The sequence below is a fragment of the Ctenopharyngodon idella genome, chromosome 5 (assembly GCF_019924925.1).
Source record: "Ctenopharyngodon idella isolate HZGC_01 chromosome 5, HZGC01, whole genome shotgun sequence".
Lineage (NCBI taxonomy): Eukaryota > Metazoa > Chordata > Actinopteri > Cypriniformes > Xenocyprididae > Ctenopharyngodon > Ctenopharyngodon idella.
In genome coordinates this window covers 683328-703151 of record NC_067224.1, presented here as the reverse complement: position 1 = coordinate 703151, position 19824 = coordinate 683328, and the positions used below count along the sequence as shown (strand labels likewise).

The following is a 19824-nucleotide window of genomic DNA, read 5'->3' as shown; positions in this document are numbered from 1 at the left end:
CTATTTACACTTTCACAGTCTTTTCCCTGAGGTCCACTTATAATGTTAGATGCTATTAGTTTTATAAACAACATGTGAGATACAATTATTAATCCTTGTGATTGAATTAGGCCTATTAATTCATATAGGGTTGGCATCTCCAGGTTTTACTAAGATGGATGGTGAAAACAAACAAGACTGTATGTGATAAATTATATAGTTCTAAAACAGATAGTTCGAGTCAATGCAACTCAAATCAGTCAAAGAGAGTGGGAAAAAAATCTTAAAGTTGGCATAAAATGAAAAGTTGCAATCATCTTTTCTTTCTTATTGTGACGTATATCCAAGTGAAACGCTTCTCAAACAAGAACAAATGTAGGGCGGGGCTTGATTTTGTCCATAGGAAATTGATTAGATGATTGTGGTTTGCTATTGGTGGATGTCATATGAGTGACAGGTTGCCCCGCCCTCATCATAGGAGAAGAGAAGAGATGCTGCAAGAGGGAGGGGAAGATATTCTGATTCAAGATCATGAGGAACAGGAATTTAAAGCAATAATGATGTGAACAGATAAATTATAATAAATACTACAATATTCCATAATTTCATGGTGATTTTAAAAACATGGACGTGACAGTGGCGGGAGAGGCATGGATAATGTTTATTTTAGTCCTTCTCTGACGCTCTTTTCCTCACTAGGTACATTTTTCTGTTCATAAAAAAAAGAAAATTCCTGTTTTTCATGATAAATCCCCTTTGAAATGGAACATGGCGCGAGGAACTGACAGTAATCGTGGCATCAGCTCAGTGGACGGCTGCTCCCGGTCTCAATGACTATGAGAGAGAAAAACCAGCAGTGCAGAAACCTTTCATTTCCCCCTCATATCACTTTTGATCACAACTCCAATTCAGAGCTGTCTTTTCATTTATTTGTTTTCACTCCAGTTCTTTCTAATGTGGACTCCACGTAAATGTGGGCTCCGATGACAAGTGGCTAATTTAATAACGGCTTGTCTTTTCCACGACTGAGAGTGGAGAGTTGTTAGTGCTGATTACGGCTCTCGCAGTGTTTGCTGCAGCAGTTCAAATGAGATTACGTCTGTCAGCATGTGAAGATAGCAGCGTGATATGGCTGATGCAATATTTTGAGGGTGCTGCTGTCATCTCACACCATGCAAATAGGATAAGCAGAATGGCAGTTAACTTGAAAGTGTTTTTGAAAAGGGGCAGGACTACTTACTACCTAACCTACCTAGGTTTGTGAATCGAAATCCAATTCTGGAATCGGGTTCTCGAGGTCAGGAATCGGATACATGTTACAAATTAAAAAATTTAAATCGAATTTCCTTAACCAATCCCGTGTGCATATTTTAATGTGGTTTTATACCATTCAAGTGCAAGAAGATGCAAAAGAGAACTTAATTCGGCACTCACATTCTGTTTTCTGTGCTGGGCACATCCAGAGCGCGTGCACAAAAAGTGCACGAATACTGAATTGAGTTCTCTTTTGCTTCTCTTTGCGCTTGAACAGACAAATACACACAAAATTATGTCAAAATATCCTTGTAAACATGGTCAGTTATGTCTTAAGTGAACGTAAACAGTTCAGGAAAAAAACGCATGTGTAACAGTATATTGGATCCGTGCATCAGGTCTTAAAGTGACAGCAGCCTGATAAACCTGCTGTCGTCATTACTGTTGATCAAACAACAAAAGAAAAAGAAAATCACACTGATCTTGACTGAATAACTTTTGTAACGTGAGTAAAGATTAATCTATATTTTATTTGTAAAAAGAAAACTATGCAGTTATTTTTACATTTGATTTCAACTTCTGAACTTTGTTCAGTATTGCTAATTTGCTTATTTGTTCTTATTGTATTACTGAATGTATACTTGTATTTAATAATGTTTGAAATTAGTCTAGTCTATTTGTTAGTTGTTCGTAAGGCTGCTGTTTTTTTGTGTTTTTTTTTATGGTATTCAGCTGCAACAGAATATTTTGCAAAATATATTTGATGTCTAAATGTTTGACTTACCATATTGATCAAAAACTAGGAATCGATAAGAATCAGAATCGATAAGTAGAACCAGAATTGGAATCGGAATCAGAGTTAATTTTGGCTGTGCATCAGCTCTAAAAGAAAATAGTGTCTGAAATGTAGCTTTTCAAGTTGCAGAAGTGGGACATTAATCAACATCGTATATATTTGTGTTACAGGAGATGCCCAGTTCAGTGAAGCCACAGGATATCCCATGATGCAACAGTGGAGAGTGCGGAGTAACCTGTATAGAGTGAAGCTTAGTGCCATCACCTTGTCCACAGGTACCACAAGAAACAGACGAACAACAAACCCATGAATACCCTTTCTTTATGTGTGCGTGTTCATACAAGCAAAAATGACATCAAACGGTTAATTGACACAAAAATGAAAAATGTGTACTTACCCTCATGTCATTCCAAATGCATATGAATTTTCTTACACGGAACACAGAGATATTTTGAGAAACGTTCACATGTTTTTGTTAGGAAGAAAAGTCGTATACATGGTCAATCATTCACGGAGGTCCAGCTTTATAGGGGTTATAAAATGTATTTTCAGATCTCTACATTGTTTCTGGAGGTTCACTTATGAAGTTAGCAAGGTTTTTGCATCAAAAAAGTATTTGTGAAAAAAAATAAAAATAAAAAATTATAATAATAATAAATATCATTTTCCATCCTCTTCTGAACATCACCGTTAACAAGCTACATATTCAGCTTGGCTGTGCTTTCTTCACACAATATCTTCAACACAGGAAAATACAGCATTCTAGCAATGATATACTTGGTATCGTAATAGCATTAAACGCTGCCTTGACGTTTATCACAAACACACTTAAAGATTATAAATAAATGTACTAACTGGCGTGGCCTCCGAGGAAAATATCCTTGGCTCTGCCGTAGCTTTCAACACAAGGTTTTTAGAAAAACTGGCAGCGTGTTGAGAATATTTAAATAAAGAGTCCATTGTGAAATGAGACGAACACATAAAAACACATTCTCATTTAGTCGCTCAGGCACGTCAGTATAGATAAACTTCAGTCATGCATTTCTATTGGTTTGATCTTTTACAAGGGTATCCAGTTTTTTGAGATGTATTTTGTCCACGTCCAAGGACAGAACAACGCACTCTTATACTCTTATATGTGTAAATATCAAGGAGATTTTGATTTTACATTTCATGACCCCTTTAAAGTCCTTGATTCTTTCTGAGATTCTGAGTCTTTGCATTTGTAAACGCAGTACATTATCCAAGGATTTCTTTTGAAATTAGACTGCAGGTAACAGCAAAACACACAAAAGCCATATACACAGTCAAACTACACAAAGCTTATATAAACTTAAATGACATGTGTAGTTATATCCTTTTCATACAATAAAGTCATTGTATAAAAATTGAACTAGTAATGGGCTGATGAAAAGTCATGTTGTTTTTCTTCAATTGCTTTAAATGAAAGTGAAAAAGTATATGCTCTAGGAAAGGAGAACTGGTCAGAAGTACAAACCCATAAGGCATATCTTTTAAAGTCAGTGGGACAAAGAATGAACAAAAAGGGACATTTTTCAAAATATCTCCAAATAGGTCCACATATGACAGAAAGTCATACATGTTTTGGAACGACATGTGGGGGAGTAAATGATGACCTAATATTCGTTTCTGGGTGAATTATGCTTTTAATACTTATGGCGATACAACAGAGCACAACAGTCAGGTTACAGAAATCAAAATCCCATTCATTTGTTCCATAGAAAAACGAAATAACCTATTAACACATAACCCTTTTTAAGACAATTTTAGTATACAGTCTTGTACATGTAGGCAGACCGGTGACAAACAAGCAATATTTGACAATCATAAATCAAAGATATTCTCAACATTGGCCATTCATTGTTTCTGTATGTGTGGTGGTGCTTTGGTCAGATTTCTCTAAGGTGCTGAAATCCCTGACGGCAGACAGCACACGGGAAGAGTTGCTTGCGTTTATTCAGCAGTATGGCAGTCATTACATCTCTGAGGCGCTGTATGGGTCTGAACTCACCTGCAACATCTACTTCCCCAGCAAGAAGTCCCAGCAACAGCTCTGGCTCCAGTACCAGAAAGGTAAGACAGAGGCGAGGGGTTGAAGAGAAGGGAAAGATGGGTATCCTCACATATAAAACAAAATAAATAATCTATTTCATTTCGTAGGGTGTGTGCATTTACGCTCCTGGGTAGGTTTGCACCAGCCATTTGTAATACTGGACACACTAGGGGCTTAGTAACTACTAGCTAGTTTGTAACTAACTGTACAGTTGCACCATTTGTTCTAATGGCAGAATGCAGCTAGTAGGTCGTAAGCTCTCTGTAAAGTAGTGCACAGTCACATAATATGTTTAATGTAAATGTCAGCATTGACATATATCTAAAGGATTAAAGTCTGTTGGGTAAAACAAGAGCTTATTGATGCAATTCAGTCAGTCTGTTGTTTTATTCCAACTGTTACTCCTGGTCGGAGGCTTCAGTAAATATTTCGGTTATACATAGACTTCCGTTTTAACTAAGTTTAATGGTGCAATGCAAAAATATGTAGTAGTGCACGCTGCACAAGTTGTAACTTAGTGCCCTTTTACATCAAAACTAGACTAAGATGTAACTTACGCACAACTGGTGCAACCAGCCGCTGCTCTGTATTGAACGTCAGACATTACATTAGTGTAAAATTAGAGTTCGCTCATACTGTATGTTTATAGAGCATGTATGACCACTGAGTCAACACCCACCTCTGAGACAGCAAATACAAATTCAGACAGACTACAGGTCAATAGTAATAAACCAGGGCTAGCCAACCCTATTGGGTATTTAAAGCTGCATTACTGAAGATTGTTTGGTTAAAAATAATAAGCAAATACATAAAAATCAGTGTTCAAAACTGTCTCCTTGCTTTACCCTGCTCATATGATAATAACTTCAGTGTATAACTCAAAAAGGCATCTGACAAATAATCCATTGTTAAAGGGTTAGTTCACCCAAAAATGAAAATTCTGTCGTTATAAACCTGTAAGACTTTCATTCATCTTCGGAACACAAATAAAGATCTTTTTGATAAAATCGAAGTGTTTTCTGTCCCTACAGCATGTGCAACTGAAACTTTGATGCTGAAGAGACTCTATATGATGAGCAGATTTAATTTAGGCTTTTATTCACTTATAAACATTGATCAGTGAACATAAACAGAATCTCAACCGAAACTGTTTGACGCTCGAAAACAAACCTCTTCCAGAAGCTAAACTTACTGCGTAACACGCGAGAATGAACCTCACTCGCACACGTCAAGCAAACATGCTTGAGCTTCCGTTTACCACAACTGATGTGTTGATGAATGTTTATATGTAAATAAAAGTGTAAATTCAATCCGTTCATCATATACAGCGAGCGAGTTTCTTCAGAAAATTTGGACTAAAATGCTCAATTCATATGGATTAGTTTCACGATCTCTTTATGAGCTTTTTGAAGCATCAGAGTTTCAGTTGTGTAGGCTGTCTATGGAGGGACAGAAAGCTCTCGGATTTCATCAAAAAGACCTTCATTTGTGTTCCGAAGATGAATGACATCTCTGTTCTTGACATGTTCTTGCCTTCTCTAAAAAGCCAAGCCAATGTTGATTCTCATTCAGATAAGAGTTTCAACATCAGGCCCGGCTTTTCAGAGATCGTGACAACTCAGAGACTACGAAGGATTTAAAACCAACCCAAAAAATGTTCTTGCTCAACAGGACAGATCTCTAGAAATCATTATTTTAAACAGTGGAAGACAGTCATCTGCTCAAAAGACTTTTTTTTTCTCAACCACTAGAGGCCAAATCCTTCATACTGTAGCTTTAATTGTACATGCTCATTATAAGTGGGTTGGAGAAAGGATGGATGGATGTTAAATATAATATTTAGCAAACCTCAAAATGGAACTTATAGTCATTAATTTAAGACACAATATATTACATAATATAAATTGTAATATCAGCTTATTGGTATAGAATTTTAATATGTGTACTCCTAGTTCAGACCGTCTGCAGAGTAAGTTGACATGTTTACCATATAATTCTATGGGCTCCAGAAGAAAAAGTTTCAGAACAAATACATTTCAGTGTCTGGCCTCTTTCTACAACAGCTCTGTGGGAGCAATACTGAAGAACAATTTACCCAAAATGAGAATTCTGACCACCTTCATATTGTTCCAAACCCATATAACCTACTTTTTTCAATGGAACCAGACGAAGATGGATGGCAGGATACACTCAAAAAAATGAATTGTTGGATCTACTTAAAAAAGAAGCGTCAAGTGGTTCCACGCAACTATATTGAGTATTTTGTACAAATAACAATTTAGTTGTATGAACAAATGAAATTCAAGTAAAGCTGACAAAAGTTCTTTGAGTAAATACAAATCATTTGAATTTGTCAAATACATAATATTAATATGTGCTGTTTACTTAATAATGTTATGTTTATTACGTAAGGTGAACACATTTATTGAATTTACTTAATTTATTATTAAATGAGCTAATGCTCTACATCAAGGGTGTCCACACTTTTTTAAAAGGGGGCCAGATTCGATGTTGTGGACACATCTGGGGGCCGGTTCCTTTTCTATTATATATATATATATATATAAAACATGTTTTATTTCTTGAAAACATGACAGATTTGACAAAAGCTTGAGCTGACAGTAGAGTAGCTTGAGATAGGACACATAAATTTAATACACAAAAAATATCTGTAAAACTTTTAACAACCTCGTTTTTAAAGGGTGATATTTAAATATTATTACTGAACTCTATTCTTATTTAAATTAAAAAGATCACCACAGGTAAAACCACACATGGCACCTCACTACATGGTAAAAAGTAAAAATCTAGAATGGCTTTATGGTATTTAATCTATAAACACATTTAATATAAATACAAATGCACAAAACTGCAAGTTTTTGACAAAAAATAAATAAAAAATAAAAATTATAGTCTGTAATTTGGCCTTTATTACTCATTTAATACATGTCTACATAAAATTAAATAAAATGAGATATTAACCTACATTTCTGACAAAATACCATGGTTACAGTTAGTGTTACCACTGTAAATCCGTGATAAATGTTGTTGAATTGTTTGGTTGAAAAGTATTCTAACTGGAATGTTTGTGTTTTCGAATTGCTGTTTAGAGGTCGTGTGATTGAGACACTCAGCAAGTAAACACATTTGTGAGCTCGTGAGTCGCGCACAAGTAGCGCTGTTTCGTTCCGCTTTTGCCGCGTTAATGTTTCCCTGGCCTAAAATCTAGTAATGCCACCTTGTGTTGACATTGTGAAACTGCACGATTTGTAAATTATGCATGGTGTGCCACGTATAATATATTTAAATAGACAAGCTGCGGGCCGTTTGAAATTCATCCCCGGGCCGTAGTTTGGACACCCCTGCTTTACATCACTCACTCAAAAAAATAACTCATTGAACAAACTCAATTGAATTGAGAGCAACTATAAACACGCGTATATGAGGCTCACAGCCTAAACTCGGGCACCACTCTTCTGCATAATGGTAACCACAAAACTCAAAAACATTACAGAAACTCCTCTAAATGTCCAACATAACTGAACATTAAACACTAACATAAACTAACAACATCTTTCCCTTTACTGAACAACACATGAAATAACACTTTAATCCCTAAATTTACTCTCCTAATGTAGTCCCTTGCAAAGCACGCTGGGAACTACGGATCCACTGCCCAGTTAGTTATGTCAACATTAATTTGTGCGTTTCACTCAGCAATGTTAAATTGACTGATACAAACACTAAGTACAGTTGGAAATACTCATGTTTAGTAGAAACAACACAGTTAAATTAGGTTCATGTAGTTACATGAGTTTTTTTAGTAATGTTAACAAGGAAGGTCTGAGTGAAATTTTTTTGATTGTCCTTTTTGGAGACTTGACAGTCATGAAGTACAACAAAAACAGTCCATATGAAAAGTCCACCATGTTCAAGGTCTTCTGAAGCCATATGAAATTATCATGACATTATCATCAACACCATATACAATTCGTATAATTCATACAATACATATAATATTCTACATTCACAAGCAAATGTAGGACTGTTCTCATGGGTGGCTGCAGATTCTTCTGGAGACTATTCAATAACCATAAACAATCCCAGCAATTAAATAACCAATCTTTCCCTTCAAAGTTGTTTCATCAGGACCTCACTGGAACATAATATGAACAATGTACTGATGATATAAACTTTTACTTATGACAAATTGCCATCTTTTAGCAAACTAATGCAACTGCAAACCATAAGAGTTGCAAATGCTCAGTAATATATGACTTGATGGCCCAATAGAAGAGTTAGTAATAGCATAAATGAAAACAAAAACAACATAAGCAGATTAAAATAAGAACAAAACTTAACTTTTGATTTGAATGAATCAAAACATGTACAAATCATCAGGCGAAACGATGCAGACATTGTATACACACCTCGTCTATAACATTAACAACCAGAATAAATTCACTGGATTACAACTGTGGTTACAAATTGGGATTATAAATACACCCCTTGACAAACATATTTGAAATCTGGCTGATATTTTCTTTTCTTGACAAACACGTGCAATCAACAGCCAATGATACTGCAGACGATTTGGTCTGTCCAAAATCACATACCGTCTGAACAGGTACATTTGAATTTGAACTCAAACCACGACCATTAAGTATAAGTTCTATATAGTATGAATATGGGTAGTATGAATAGTACTGTCACATGACCTATCAGCATCAGCTGTGTTACTTCAGTGCCATTCACAAATCCTCTCCTGACCTCATGGGATAGTAAAGTGTCCATCAAATGTGCACTTCAGAATCTCACCGGAAGAAGGTCGTCCAGGGACTTTTCGCCTACTGTTTTTTGGACATTTTACTCTGTTTTTCACACACTATATAGTAGGGAAGTATTCGATTTCAGATGCATTTTGTAAACACCTAGTCTATGATTAGTTGTGTAGTGAGTCTTTGAGTGTGTCAATGTCTTAAATCACTAGGACACACTAGGCCAGGGATCAGAAATATTGATCTGTTTATTAACCTATTTCCCCCACACTGTATTCCACAGGATCATTTAAAATGCATTAATTTGCTTTTAAACACGATTAAAAGTGTCAAACAGTTGACCTGGTAATGGCTTATCTTTCAGTAACATTGAGGCAAAGATCTTTAATACAACTGGTGGAGTCAAAAAAAATAAATACAGATTCTCAGATGTTGCTTTTATTGCACACAGTTGGTCATGAACTTTACAAACACGAATTTGGGACTCATTTCACTGACGCCAACATCAATGCTTGAACATGATTGTTTAGATGAACTATGAAAGCAATATGTCAGAATCGCCTGCTATTAAACCCTGACAAAAGCACAACAGTGTGAGAAAACACTCATTGTTTAGGTCTTACTATATTTGATATGACCTAAATCATCATGATGGTTAATGTAAGACACCCAGAAAAGGGAAACTTTGCAGGCGATTTACATACGACTAATACCTGTCATATGTCACTTGTTCATGATTTGTTGCACATTATGCTTTGACAACCAACAAGAAACAATAAAACAAAATAAAAAACGCTCACTCATGATGGTCTTCGTCTGAATAGAAGGAAAAAATATATCTTGCATTGTGGATCTAGCTTTGTGCGTTTACTAAAAGTAAAAATAAGTAACAAAATCCCTGTGCCCCATTTTTCATATATTGCTTTATACGTCTAAGAAAATGATGACCAGATCTTATAATAGTGATAATTCCTCTTTAGCACTTTTTTTTATTTATTTATTTATTTTAATTGTGAAAATTTGATTACTGTATCTTGGTAATTGCTAAAAATTGCATACTCCCGCTTACTGTTAAAGCTCCATGTATTGATACTTGTGACTAATTAAAAAATAAATCAATTGGTCAATGACTAGAGCAGGGAAATGGCAATAAATACTATTGAAAATTATTACTAATTGACATTTTATCACATGTATGACATATTATATTAAGTGAGAGCCATTTAAAGGATGAGCACAATTCCTAACACAACAAGACGATATTTTAGAAGAACCTCTAGATTTTATAAGAGAATGGAAAGCAGCCAAAACAAGAACAAACTGGCAGAAACTGGTGAATACAAGGTGTTTGTTACATTATTTCCATTTTCATTGTGTCTTTGCTCTTGGCATTTCAACAGAATTTGTGAATTATTATTATTATTATTATTTTAGGATTAGAGCTAGATTAATTTAACAGTTTATTTCTGTCTGCAGCACAGTTGCATGAAGGCATAAATTAAAGCCGTCTTTAAAAACGTGTTCTACTTCTAACATGGCCAGGCAATTCAATGAAAATCATGTTCTAGTTTTTTAAAGGGTTAGTTCACCCAAAAATGAAAATTCTGTCATTAATTTCTCACCCTTTTCACGTTCCACACCCTTAAGACTTTCGTTCATCTTTGGAACACAAATGAAGATCTTTTTGATGAAATCTGAGAGCTTTCTGTCCCTCCATAGACAGCCTTCACAACTACCACTTTCAAGCCCCAGAAAGGTAGTAAAGACATCCATGTAAAGTAATCCATGTGACTCCAGTGGTTTGACCTCAATTTTATGAAGTGACGTGAGTCACTAAATAATTTAGCGAGTCACTAAATAAAGTGGTAAATAAATAATTTACCACTTTATTTATAAAATATTAATCACCAACGGCCGTTCACGAGAGCACCACGATGCATGCGTGTTGTGTTGACGTTGAGTGGACGTTGGACATAAATATTTTGTAAATAAATTGGTAATTTTTTTTTTTTTTTTTTTTTTTTTGCACAAAGCACTCACGTTGCTTCATAAAATTGAGGTTAAACCACTGCAGTCACATGGAGTACTTTAATGATGTCTTTACAACCTTTCTGAGTCTTGAAAGTGGTAGTTGCGAAGACTGTCAACGGAGGGACAGAAAGCTCTCAGATTTCATCAAAAACATCTTCATTTGTGAAGATGAACGAAAGCCTTATGGTTTTGCAACAACATGAGGGTGAGGAATTAATGACAGAATTTTCATTTTTGGGTGAACTAGTCTCTTAAGGGTCACACAGACTTTTCTAATGGCACGGCAGACAGTGCACTTTTCTAGTATCTCTGGATCTCCTGTGCCGGGGAGGCTGCATTTATTATAAGGCCAATGCAGGCTGTCTGCGTTAGTTGGTAATGCACGATTATTAAAACTCAAAACTTAAACTGTACAATTAATAAGGCCAGAAACATTTCACGCAAATGCACAGATGCAAATGCGTGGCCAACACACTACCAACTTGTGGTCCAGTTCAACTTGCGTTATTTGGCAATAAGCAACCTACTAAAGATGGTGATTTTGATATTGATTAACTTCAAATGTGCCATTTAACTGGATATGTTATGACTTTAACTTAGCGAAATTGTCTTCTAACTGTTGATGACAGTAGCTGACCTGTAAAGAGAAAACAAACATAAAACAAGACGTATGTCTACTACAGCACCCTCTGCAACAGAGAATGCAACAAGTAGTTGCACTGTTATGAATTGTGATCATGGGTTTCTATTCTAATCTAATTGTGATTGTTTCATATAACCTTAACCTGCTCCAGCACACGTTTAGACCTACAGATCCGTATGAAAACCATAAATGTTACTAATAGCACAACCAAGATTTTAAGACACCGAACTCAGCACTGTCTAAAGCTTTCAAGAAGGACAGTTTTAAGATCCACCTCTTAGATACAAGGACACTTTAATGCGAAATATCATTTCATATATTGTGTAATATAGACTGTAAATTGCTGAGTCATTTCCCTGCTTCAGTTGAACTATTGCAGTTACTCTGATGATAGGCTTGTAAATATCTCCTGAATTTGACAGGCCTTTGGTTCCTGCAACATAGCAATGCTTGTACAAACTGGATTACACTACACACCAATTCACAGTAAATTAATAACAATAATAGACAACTGAGATAATCTTCTCATCTTTGTAGTAACAATAACATAATTTTTCAAGCTCATTGTTCTTTAGTTTGACTGTTTTTTAATATGTAGAAGACTCATACTGTCACAGAAATCAGAAAGTCCTTTTACTGACACAGGCTTCAGTTATGAGGGGGCACTTTAATAGAGAGGGCATTATGGGAACTCATTACAACGATTACACATGAACATGACACTCACAGCAGCGTTTTAAGTCACGTTTTCCAAATCAAATGAAGCACCTTCCCATTAAAGAAATATTCTGGGTTCAGTACAAGATCAATCGTAGCACTTGTGGCATAATGTTGATAACCTCAATAATGGTGTATATATATATATATATATATATATATATATATATATATATATATATGTTTCAGTGAGGCATTTGCAATGGAGGTGGATGTGGCCAATCCATAAATGTTAAAACTCGCTTTTTCAAAGGTATTGCAACAACATGTAAAATTAGTGTTAACAAGATTGCAGTGTTGAAAGAAAAAAAAAAAAAAAAATCTAAGTTATATCTAACTGTTGCCATAACACAATGTTTAAATCTGCCATAAAATAAATGCAGACAACAACTTTTCACCTGAATTAATCCACAAATTGTAACATAATGTGTGTATTTTGAGTGTTATAAGCTTCACAATTCTGCTTTTAACCCTCCAAAAATTAGCCCATTTACATAGTAAGTGCCTCACCATAACCTTTATTTTTCAAGTCTTTTTCTACGATTGCCAACATTATGCCACAAATGCTGTTGATTGAGCCTAACTTGGAATATTCAATATATCATTTATAAAAAATGACTTAATGCCTGTACAGCAGCGCAAGAAAAAAACATAGATGAGAACTGAAATGCACGCAAAAAGAACAACATTTTCAGTTATTGCCATCAGTTGTGCTATATTTCAAAATCCATTTGCCCAAACCATCCATAATAATACCCATAAGTCATCCTCCAATTGCTCCATGGCAGTGGTGAATGGCTGCGGCGTAGCTGCATGATCCCAGCCACTGCAAGTCACAGGTCAGAAATCACAGAGAAGCAAGTTTGTAGCCATTAAATTAAAGTGACTAGTCTCATGGACACAGCAGTCTTAACACGTAGAGGAACGTCTCTTTTGCAAATATGTGTAAACCTTCACACAGTGGTCCCAGCAATCTAAGACAAGCAGTTGTCCCTTCTGGGTAACAGCTACTCCTACAGGGCACGTAAGGCCCTCCTGAATGAGAACGTTGAAGCCACCCTCTTTGGGGAACTGCAGTATCTCCTTACGGCCACTGTCTGTTACGATCAAGTCCCCGTTAGTGTCCACACACATGCCGGTGATGCATCGGAAGTCCTCGTTCTCTGAGAAGAAGTGACTGAGTTGCTTTCCCAGCTGCCCATCCATCCCCACCGAGCCGATGGAAAACCCCCCTTCGAGGTGGTGCTCATTGTGTCTATTCTCGATATTCAGACCCAAGCCCTGTGTGAAGTAGACTGTACCTGAGGAGTCGCAAGTTACAAATTTGGGCCTGACGGCCGAGCACAATCGGTTATAGTTCACTACCCCTACGTTACGATCCACAGCCAGGCACCACAGCTTCCCCCCCTCGACATCTGACACGACAAACTGCCCCGAAGGCATGGCCGCAATTCCCCACGGCTTGATGAGCTGGTTCTTGTGGCAGGCGATGCAGTGGCCATCGGTGGTGTAAACCTTCACAGAGTTGTCGTAGTTATCAGTGACACCGATGAGGCCCTGAGCAGTGATTGCAATGGAGAGAGGGATGAGGTTGGGCAGGTCGGCACCGAGGAAGCTCAAGACGAAGTTGTCGATGCTGCTCGGGTTGCGGCGTATCTCCCTTTGGAAGCCCTTGCGGTTGAAGATCTGGATGCGGTAGTTCCCTCGGTCGGCCACGAGAACCTCACCCTGCGGCGTGACACAAATGCTTACAGGCAAGTTGAACATGCCTGGCAGATTGCCCTTGCATCCCATCTTTTTCACGAACTGACAGAGCTGCCCACCAGAAGCCCCTGGAGGAGGTCCTCCTCCATCTACAGACTTGGACTTGAAGCTACCGGGAGAAGCGCAAACAGCCTCTTCAACCGCCGTCACCATGTCGATATCACGATAAATGTCCAAAGGGGCGGCAGCGGCGAAATCGAGTCCATCTTCCTCTTCGGCATTGACAGTGCAGGGTTTTGTGGTCAGTTGTGCCACGTTTAAGGGTGTTGCACACTCCATTTTAACCAGTTCAGGGTCTTGTAGTTTCAGAACGATAGGCAGATTGGTTTTTATCTCCAGCTCCTCTTCTTCATTGTTACTCCCTTCCTCTAGTAGAGCAATATCAGTTTGCTTGATCCTCATGGTTAGGTAGTCACATCTTGACACCACCTGCACTTCAGCGATGTTGAGCAGGTACGTCTGCTCCTCTAGAATCTGGGCATTGAGCTTCTCTATTTCAGGCCAAGGAGGTGGCAAAGGCACGGCGGGAACGCCCCAGTTCCTCTTGGAGCCGCAACTCAGCCTTGGCATACTCCTGCTGCACAGCCTTGTACTTCAGTCTGAGTGATTTTGTCACGTTGTCGATAGCGGTCTTCTTTTTCTGAATGTTGCCCATTGCCTCCCGCAAGTTAGAAAGCTTTCCGCTGATGTCTTTCCGGCACTGTTCGGCAGCTACGCGAATGGCCTGTACTACATGGCCCTGACGCTGGTGCCCCTCGGTTTTACAAATATCACACAACACAATGCTGCAGTCACGGCAGTATTGACGGGGCAGGCGGTTTTTACAAGACTTGCACATGAGGCCCATGGTGGAACCGCATGAACTTGCACAGTCAATGATCTTCAAAACAGTGAGATTGTCAGCCAGCTGGGAAATACTGCTCATACGAGACACCTTGCTGCAGAAGGGGCAGCGCACGCCATTTATCGTGCTGGCGAGGAGTTTCTCAAGGCACTGGCGACACACAGAGTGACCACACTGCAGCAGCTTGGGTCGAAGCTGATCCTGGTTGTAGGTCTCCAGGCAAATGGGGCATTCCAGCACCTCCCGGACCAAATCTGGGTCTAGGGACGTTGGTGTGGCCATGATGCCTACTGGGTGTCTACAGGGGAGGAAAAAAGTCATGTCTATGTGTTTGATGTGTATTGCATTCAGTCATAATAAAAAGGAGAATCGTCATTTACTTTAATTATTGGTCCAAATGTGCAATTATTGAAGGGTTAGTTCACCCAAAAATGAAAATTCAGTCATTAATTACTCAAGTCATTCCACACCCGTAAGACCTTCGTTCATCTTCGGAAAACAAATTAAGATATTTTTGATGAAATCCGAGAGGTTTATGACTCATCCATAGACAGCAATATAATCATCACTTTCAAGGTCCAGAAAGGTACTAAAGACATCATTAAAACAGTCATGTGACTGCAGTGGTTCAACCTTAATGTTATGAAGAGACGAGAATACTTTTTGTGTGCAAAAACAAAACAAAAATAACTTTATTCAACAATAATAACCTTACGCAGGTGACGCAGTAAAAACTGTGAAGGCTTCCATGTTTACGTCCGAATGCCGGCTCAGTATTGGCCAAAGCTGATCACGTGATCAGCACGACGCATGCGTGTGATGCTGACGCAGGAGCCGGCCAATAATGAGTCGGCGTTCTGACGTAGAACCTGGAAGCGCTGGACGTAAACAACGTATGAGAATGACACAGAAGAGATTGTTGAATAAAGTTGTTATTTTTGTCTTGTTTTTCACGCACAAAAAGTATTCTCGTCTCTTCATAACATTAAGGTTGAACCACTGCAGTCACATGACTGTTTTAACGATGTCTTTAGTACCTTTCAGGACCTTGAAAGTGTTGATTATATTGCTGTCTATGGACGAGTCATAAACCTCTCAGATTTCATCAAAAATATCTTCATTTTTTTTCCGAAGATGAACGAAGGTCTTACGGGTGTGGAACGACATGAGGGTGAGTAATTAATGACAGAAATTACATTTTTGGGTGAACTAACACTTTAATCCTTAAAAGGCTGCGATTACATTTATAGTCTGCATGAACACATTCTCAGAACATGCTTAGGGCTGATAATATGGTATTTTTTTTTAGCTTGTAATTCGTTAAAAGCATTTCACCCGATGCAGATTTAAACAGACACAGCAGGTGAAAGTGAAGAAAGAAGGGCTGCACGATTATTCGAAATGAAACCACACGTGATTTGGCAATTCATAAGGTTCATAAATGCTTCTCATGTTTGGAAAGATGTTTGATGTTTGATTCATAATCGCACTAAGCCAAATAGTATAACTGTGATTTCGGGTTAATTTCGTTTAATCGTGCAGCCCTAGAAAAAAGGTTAGACATACTACGTTTGTAATGTAAAATATAATTATAGTAATAATAATGATAATGCATTAGCGATCCAAAAACAAAACACTGATATTTTTCATATACAGTGTGGACTTCCAAGTGATCACTTGCTGGTTTCTAGTTCTTGTTGAACATGCAAACTGCTGTTCCAGTGTCATTTTATGGTTGTTTTTGCTTTGATATCCAAGCAGCCGCAACAATGAGATGTTAAATGTCAAATCACAATCACAACATTTGACAATATATAAAGTAACATTTTGTCGAAACTGTGAAATGTTGTTTTTCTTTATATATATATATATATATATATATAGTTTTTTTTTTTTTTTTTTTTTTTTGTCAGATACCTGCACTGATATCCAGAGGATGATATAATGGTGCTATATGAAATATAATTAGCCTTATACAACATTTAAGTAAAATTATTACTTTTTTTTTTTTTTTTAAAGTCCAGAGCAATGGATGGGATGCTCACATCAACCATGAGAAAATGTCACGTCATTACAGAAGCAGTCTGATGACATGCATTGATGCTCTTTCTGTATTTACTGGCTGTTATACCACAATTTCACCTCATGATCATATATTCATCCTCATAAAAAATACAATCGATTTTCAAATGCTATGGCATATATTAAGCTTAATGCAATTTCCCTTTTTTTAAAACAACTCAGCAGCAACAGCCCGTCTTGTGTTTATTTGGGTAGCCAGATGTCTAGCTATTAGATCACCATCATGTTTCTGGAACACGCAGTCATCTGTTGTACCAGTTTAATGCATGCATTATTTAGAGTCACACTTATACAGCTGACCATAAACAATCTGAATATATATGTAGTTATATTGTCAAATCAGCTGATTTACAGGCCCAAAGCTTCAAAACACTGCGATCTGAGTATCGTCATTTCTGTCTTCTGCGCGCATGCCAATCACAATGAAAGCACGGTCACAAACGCATGCTAAAAACATTCATGCGTGTTTAAGTGTTGGTTGTTACGTGATTTCCTACCTTCAGTTCAACAGTAGCTTTTGCTTGATGTGACGACGCGCGCGTCTCTCATGTCAACGGGTGCGCGCAACACTGCGGAGGTGACGTCATAGCGGAGGTTGATTCGTTGTGTAAGTCCCGCCCCCGGCGAGATTTCGTTGGCTGCCGCGGAAGCGGTCGCGTTGCGTGTCTGTTCATTGATGTGCGCAGGAACCAATCAGATGAGTGGCTGCTGTTGTCATGCGTGATGCGCAAAGTTATTTCAGTGCCACAAGCTAAAGAGCTCAAACACATGGGTGGATCCCAGATGCAATAGTGATAATAATAATAATAATAATAATAATAATAATAATTCTATTACTGAGAATATAAAGAGCTAAGTGTTACAAATTAAAAAAAAAAAAAAAAAAAAAAAAAATCAGAATTCTTCAAAAAGTAAAAAAAAAAATTCAGTGCTGCTATAAAGAAAGTAAAGCCGGATTGTGAGTTTATATAATATTAAACAAATATTATATTATATTATATTATATTATATTATATTATATTATATTATATTATATTAATGCAAGAAATAATCAGAGAATGACAGCTGTTATTGTTAAAGATTACACAGACTTAATGTTAAAAATGCAAAAATATATTCAGATGTGTCATAAAATGTGTAAATTATGCTTCATTACGATTTTCGACAGATGCCTGAAAGAAAGAAAAGAACTACAAAACTATTTCCCTTACTATTTTAATATGAAATGCATCTGCAGTATAATCATTTACCACTAGATGGCAGCAAATCTCTGTCTGAAAGTGTCCCTCTGTTAAACTTGCATAATATTAAACAGTATTGCCTCAACAGCAAAGAGATTGCTATATTATTTTTTACATTATATTATTAGAATTTGAATGGTGGAAGATGATGTGCAGCTTATTAATAAATGATTCAAAAAAATCTTGCAAAATGGAAGATTGAGAAGAAACCCCAATGATTAAACAATGACTTTGCAAAATTGTCTGAATATTAGTACAATCAAGTAGTCGATGATGCATTTTATAGTCATTTAATACTGACTGAATCATAATTTATCAACAACATAGTCGAAATTGTTGAATGAATGTTCTCTATATAGATCAGAGTCGTCAACATTCGATTACATCATTCACAGTGCATGATGGGATATGCAGTTCATTCTGTCAGTAAAGAATGCACTGCCAGAACCCTGTCTCTTTACAGCCCGGCTGTCTAAATCTACTCAAACTCTGTTTACTCCGGTGTCGGCTCAAAGCAGATGACATAGTTAAAGTCACACCAGCAAAGAGGGAGAACACACATGACGGGGATTTGTACAGCCAGATGTTTTCCGTTTGACTGGTGGAGAAACACTTCAAAATGCTTCATCTCAGTATGATTAAGCTGCATGAAACGAATCATTTAAACAGCACAGGCCTACTGCAGGCTGTTACAGTTACTCCAGCCGTGTCATTTTCTCAGCACAAACACTGACTGAGGCTCTGGATTGGCACATCTCCGTGTTGTTGCAGACACAACGGCCTCAGACTGTTTTCTCTCCCACTACGCTTCCTCCTCCTCCTCCTCCAAGTGTTTGCCTGTCATGCTAAAATCCAGCATAATGACTCATGCCATCTCCAGGCACAGTGAGGACCGGGATGTTTAGGGAAATCAGCTGTGGAGCGCAGAGAACAGACGCTATTATTCAGAATCGCACATCTGTTTAGCCATCTCAAGGACGTCTCGGCACTCAATTAAGATTTTTCCCCACGTAATCGCATTGTTTTGAGTCTGCCAAGGTTTCTGCGCACGAACACTGCAAACGAACATGAAAATCAACCCGGGGCATTCTAAAATGCTTAGCGTAAAAAACGCCTAATGTGGCGTAATGCCTTGAGACAGTTTATATGTCCCAGGTGATATATGAGCAACATCACATGAGTAGCCATGCGATATGGCTGTATATCAGCACGGCTGTGATTAATCATCTGTAGGTAATCACAATGTACAGCATATTGCACGGCTACTAGTGTGATATTGCATTTATACAACAGTTCGACGGCACGAGTGTGTAAATAAATAAGAAACAACAACGGAGTGTCTTTTAAAACTTATTTTGCGCAGAACTGCTTCCTTCTGCTATGGATACAAATCACAAGTTGACAGTTTGACCAAGCCTCCGTTACTAATTCTAAAACGTCACTTTATAACTAGTAATGAAGGAATGTTGAGTCGCTTCATTGAAACTCACTGTATTTTGTACAGTATTACTGAGAGAGAGAGAGAACGAGCATTACCTGTGTCTGATATAACATTCATTCTTCAGGTCGATGTCCATAATATTATATCCATTATTATATTATATATGTCCGATGAGGAAAG

At 37.5% G+C, this 19824-nt stretch overlaps 2 protein-coding genes across 2 annotated transcripts in view; one reads left to right on the top strand and one right to left on the bottom strand.

Moving 5' to 3' along the window:
- Nucleotides 1-19824, top strand: part of LOC127512990 (astrotactin-2-like) — a 423953-nt gene that overhangs the window by 341804 nt on the left and 62325 nt on the right. The window contains exons 15-16 of the mRNA XM_051894406.1: nucleotides 2200-2304; nucleotides 3944-4123. Of these exons, the coding sequence (XP_051750366.1) occupies nucleotides 2200-2304; nucleotides 3944-4123 (285 nt within the window). The remainder of the gene's footprint in view (nucleotides 1-2199; nucleotides 2305-3943; nucleotides 4124-19824) is intronic.
- Nucleotides 9304-17612, bottom strand: LOC127512993 (E3 ubiquitin-protein ligase TRIM32-like). The gene is given in 3 exon segments (XM_051894414.1): nucleotides 9304-14534; nucleotides 14536-15178; nucleotides 17460-17612. Coding segments are annotated over 2 exon segments (1980 nt in total). The 5' UTR covers nucleotides 15163-15178; nucleotides 17460-17612; the 3' UTR covers nucleotides 9304-13181.